The sequence below is a fragment of the Octopus bimaculoides genome, chromosome 10 (assembly GCF_001194135.2).
Source record: "Octopus bimaculoides isolate UCB-OBI-ISO-001 chromosome 10, ASM119413v2, whole genome shotgun sequence".
NCBI lineage: Eukaryota > Metazoa > Mollusca > Cephalopoda > Octopoda > Octopodidae > Octopus > Octopus bimaculoides.
In genome coordinates this window covers 89,430,615-89,436,194 of record NC_068990.1, presented here as the reverse complement: position 1 = coordinate 89,436,194, position 5,580 = coordinate 89,430,615, and the positions used below count along the sequence as shown (strand labels likewise).

General features: G+C 39.6%; 1 protein-coding gene across 2 annotated transcripts in view; it reads right to left on the bottom strand.

Moving 5' to 3' along the window:
- The window catches only part of LOC106869394 (neurotrypsin), a 44,350-nt gene extending 40,377 nt beyond the window's left edge, over nucleotides 1–3,973 (bottom strand). Inside the window, exon 1 of one of the 2 annotated variants that reach the window (XM_014915116.2) lies at nucleotides 3,818–3,973. In XM_014915116.2, coding sequence (XP_014770602.2) covers nucleotides 3,818–3,902 — 85 coding nt within the window. In that variant the 5' untranslated portion in view covers nucleotides 3,903–3,973. The remainder of the gene's footprint in view (nucleotides 1–3,817) is intronic. The other variant, XM_052971359.1, reaches the window with a different exon arrangement.
- Between the last annotated feature and the right edge of the window lie 1,607 nt (nucleotides 3,974–5,580).

The following is a 5,580-nucleotide window of genomic DNA, read 5'->3' as shown; positions in this document are numbered from 1 at the left end:
TCATGTAGCCCCAGTCCATTCAGCCGTAAATCGGTAACCCTGAACAATAGACTGGCGTTCCTCCGTTCAAAGAATTTTTTGTCCTGCCCGCCTAACCGGCGGAGTTGCATCATTCGAAAGCTAAAACAATGCGAAGCGCATCGTGACCGGTGATGTATAACAACATCAAATAACCTGGTCGATACAGTGATAAGGTGACGTATCAGGTTGAGTAAAAAGTAAGCAACGTTTTGAACCGAGTTCGTATCGGATTTTTGCAGAGTTTTGAGAATCTTTTTGCAAATGATGTTTTTTTTTAAACATCTTTTTTCAATTGTCTGATAATACAGACATAGACTTGCCCAAATACATCAATAAATTAACATTGACATTTTTTCACCGCTGTTGCAATCATCTGAAATGGAACTCCCAAAGCGCGATATTCCAGCAATTTTGCTATTCAACTTCAAAAAAGGACGTAAAGCAGCTGAAACTGTTCGTGATGTCAACGAAACGTTTGTTGAGAAAATAACCAGTGAGTGGTCAGCTCGAAAATGGTTTAAACGATTTCCTAGTGGAGATCTGAACCTTGAAGATCGTGAGCGTAGTGGACGCTCGTCTGTCATCGCTGACAGTCAATTAAAGACTGTCATCGCTGACAGTCAATTAAAGACTGTCATTAAGAAAGATCTACGTAAAACCACTCGAGAACGGGCAAAAGAATTTCAAGTTAGCAGAAAACTGTCAGCAACCATTTGCATGCGATCGGAAAATCAAAAAAGCTCGACACAATTTAAATGAAAATCATAAAATGTGTAGATATGAAATTTGCTCGTCGCTTCTTCTCCGTAACCAGACCGATCCATTTCTCGACCGTATTGTAACTTGCGATGACAAGTGGATTCTGTACAACAACAAAAGACGTTCTTCACAGTGGTTGGACCAAAGTGAAGCACCGAAAACCTTCCCTAACCTCGAGCTCTTCAGAAAGGTTATGGTGACTGTTTGGTGGTGTACTGCTGGATTCATCCACTTCTTAAAACCCAGAAGCACCATTACTGCAAAAACATATTGCCATGAAATTGCCAAAATGAAAGAAAAACTGCTACTCCTCCGTCCCAGACTGGTCAACAGAAGTGGGCCACACATTTTTCATGACAATGCTCACCACACGTTTCACTAATGACGCTCCAGAAGTTGAGGGAACTTGGCTCCGAAGTTCTTCCCCACCCAGCTTATTCTTCAGACCTTTCTCCTACCGACTGCCACTTTTTCAAGCACCTTGATGGTTTCCTGCGAGAGGAGTTCAAAAGTCAAACCTATGCTGAAAATGCATTCAAAGAGTTCATCAGTTCCAGAACTCCAGATTTTTATGTTACCAGAATAAACAAACTTGTAACTCGTTGGCAAAAATGTGTTGATTGTAATGGCAATTACTCTGATGAGTAAAATTTCTGCATTGTTGAAATATATTGTGATGAATTTCATGTTTCAAAACGTTGCTTGCTTTTAACTAAGCCTGGTATATATATAGCATATACATGTCACATGTATACACGTATAGTGCATATATGTGCTTGTGCACACAAATATATAATCTGTCACGTGTATATATGCATATATATATACAACCAGCATTAATTTGTTTTGTTTAACAAAAGTGGGGACAACTTAATTTATATGTGAGATAGATAGATAGATAGATAGATAGATAGATAGATAGATAGATAGATAGACAGACAGACAGATAGACACATAGATAGATAGATAGATAGATAGATAGATAGATAGATAGATAGATAGATACACAATTTGATTATCCCCATCAACAAAAACTGCACGTTAAATATGTAGAAACCAAAAAATTTCCTATTATTTTTTATTTATTCCTTATTTTCGTAGATATCTTAACCAATCAACAGTATCGTAACAAATGTATAATTTCCATATCACGCCCCGGTAAAGCAACTGTCCAGTCACGATTGTTGTTTTATGTGGTTGAAAATCAACTTCGTTATTTGTAGATAACATGTCCCCAGCGAAAAACCATTTTTAATTGTCAAAATTGTGCAGAATGCGTGTTGTTTTACAACCATCGAAAAACAATTTTAATGACAGCCGGAAACGTTTTGTCAACTTTGCAACACTGTCGCAAAAATTCGATTGCAACGTGAGTGATATTATCGTTAAGGCTGCAACGAAGATAGGAATTAATTTTTGTAATGTAAATAGGCATTGCTTACACAGTCAACAATTGCCAAAGTTGATTATCACCATAATTAATTTCGGTTCTATTGTGTCATCGACTAAATTTTTTTTTCTTTTTTTTTTGTGTGGCACTCCGTCGGTTGCGACGACGAGGGTTCCAGTTGATCCGATCAACGGAACAGCCTGCTCATGAAATAAACGTGCAAGTGGCTGAGCACTCCACAGACACGTGTATACTTAACGTAGTTCTCGGGGAGATTCAGCGTGACACAGAGTGTGACAGGGCTGGCCTTTTGAAATACAGGAAGAAAAAGTGAGAGAAAGTTGTGGTGAAAGAGTACAGCAGTGTTCGCCACCCGACCCCCTGCCGGAGCCTCGTGAAGCTGGATATTCTGCACTTTGCACCCACTTGCGTTTTTTCTCTTTCCTTCTGTTCTGTCGCGAGCCACTGAAGGGTCGGGACCCACAGTTTGATAAACGCTGCTCTAGGCCCTACGGGTTCGGTGCCCAATGCTTAATCGGTGTGTGCTGTGGCCTGTGGTCTATTGAAAATTGTGAAGAAAAGGGTGCAGAAAATTTCGTTAGTACGATGTTTAACATGTTCAATCTATTTCTTATTGAGAGTACTGATATCTGTCTTCAGAAGTGGGTGCTCCTGATAAGGTGAAGCCGGGATTGTTGGAAGAGAAAGAAATTGGTAGCAGCAGTCTTACACTCTTGAAACACTTTTTTTTTATCCTTTCAGGCACCAAAATCTTGCAACGTTTGAAGTGACGAAAAAGAAAGTAGTTACGAAAATTCAAGGGAAGATAGTGACATGGATGACAGGAAGCTGTTTGCAAGGTTAGTTTCAATTGTAAAGAAGCGGCACATTGTCATTCAACAGTTCGTGACTTGGGCCATTGGCACTAATTTTCGACTCAGAGCACCCATGCACCACCCGGAGTAGTTGCAGACTTGATATCACAAAGCGTATCTGGATTGTTAATGGGATAATCATGCTGCAGAAGTTAAACTCATCTCTGCAGCTACAGCCTTTCTATGTTCCAATGGTTTCTTTTAGAGAAAATATTGAAAAAACTGACCACAAGGAGCAAATGAAATCGATTTGCTAACAAAGATGGACTCAGGCATAAGTATCGAAAATGCAGAAAGGGGTTTTCATATTCCTGCAGGAGTACAAATTATCAAGATTCAACTAAGCAACACAAACCAAATGTGGCCAATCCTCAATGCAGTCAAGAATAGAAAGCAATCTGTGGTGTACCTCTTTTGTGTTTGAAAGAAGTATCTAGCAGATGTGACAGGCAGATGGATGGACAGACAGACAGACAGACAGACAGTCAGACACACAGACAGTCAGACAGTCAGACACACAGACAGACTGACAGACTGACAGGCACACAGGCAGACATATAGACAGACAAATAGACAGACACACAGACAGACACTACATACATACACACACACACACTGTCAAACAGCTAGATAGATAGATAGATAGATAGATAGATAGATAGATAGATAGATAGATAGATAGACAGGTAGGTAGGTAGGTAGATAGATAGAGAGAGAGAGAGAGAGAGAGAGAGAGAGAGGGAAAGAAAGAGAGAAAATGTTCTTTTCTTACTGTTTGTATCTCTGTTTCCCTGCCAAGTAAGTGTAAACGCTGGCAGCAAGAGTAATTGGATGATCTGAAATTGGCCAAAGTACATCACGAAATGAACCGATGTATCTAGTAGAAGTAATCATATATATTTATACACACACACACACACACACATATTGTTTAGTGTACTTATGTGTGTATGAGTGCATAAAAACAGATATAGACAAATGATTATACATAATTACGTCAAGTGTTTAAATACACATACATATATACGCGCGCTTATACACACACACAAATATGTGTGTGTGTGTGTGTGTGTGTGTGTGTGTGTGTGTGTGTGTGTGTGTGTGTGTGTGTGTGTGTGTGTAGATGGATGCATACTTACACACGCACACGCGCACACGTTTATACGTCAGTCCGGTATATGTAAGAGATTGTTTATGTTATATTTCTAATAAATAGATTAGAGAAGCTAATTTCTGGGATAGGCTTTATTTGCTTTTTATTTCTTGTTTTTTAGGATATTTTTTTCTATCTCTGGAAATCCCAAATATTAATACAAACAGATTCTATGTATTTTTGTTAGTTCCGTCTTCGTATCTATTTTAGCGACTCTATCCTTCCACAAGTAAAATCAATGGGTTGTTTTAACTGGAGAGTGTTACAAACGACATCTATAAGTGAAGGGACGCAAGCATGGCTATGCGATTAAGAAGTTCGCTTTACAACCACGTGGTTTCGAGTTCAATCCCACTACGAAGCACCTTGTCTTCTACTATTGCCCCGGGTCGACCAATGTTTCTTTGTGAGTGAATTCGTTGGAGAGAAGCTGTGTAGAATCCCGCCGTATATATATAAGGGGTTGGACAAAATAATGGAAACACCTTAAAATTTCAAACAAATTTATTTTAATTTGGGGTAGGACCGCCCTTGGCAGTAATTACAGCTTCAATTCTACGAGTTATGGACGCCTACAAAGTTTGAATTGTTTCCAGTTCTTGTAGGGATGATAGTGGAGGATATCGACTCCTTACTTGTTTTTCTAAAATGCACCATAACTGTTCAATAATATTGAGATCTGTCGTGGCCAGATAAGATGTTCAACTTCACTAGAATGTTCTTCATGCCATTCAGTAACAACTTTAGCTGTGTGAATCGGTGCATTAGCATCCTGAAAGATTGCATTTCCCTCTGGAAACACTTCCACAACCATAGGATGAATTTGGTCAGATAAAATGCTTAGTCATGACTATGAATTCTGCCATGAAGGGAAACCATTGAGCCGGCGAATTTCAAAGATATAGCCCCCACCCCAGCTCATCATAGATTTTCCTGCATGTTAAACAGTTGGAAGAAGGCAGTCTGGGTCAAATGCTTCTTTTGGTTGTCTCCACACGTATAATCGGTCAGAGGTCGGAAATAAGGTAAAGGATGAGTCGTCCAAGAAAATAACATTCTTCCACTGCTCTAGCGATCAATTCTGTAGGTTTTTACTCCACTCTAAACGCTTTGCAATGTTTGTTCTTGAAAGTAGTGGTTTTCTGATTGCAGCCTTCCCGTACAATCCGGCTTTGTGCAGCTCCCGGCGAACAGTTTTTGTGGAAACTGGGTTCTCGAGGTGGTCATTAAGCTCTGCAGTAATTTTGGGGGCTGTACTTTTGTAATCCTTTCTAACAATTCGCGTAAGAGTCCGACGGTCCCTATCTGAAAGTTTAGGCTTTCTTCCGGAGTTTTGTTTCGACGAGGAGGTTTTTTCCCTCTTTCTCAAAGGCTGTCATTAT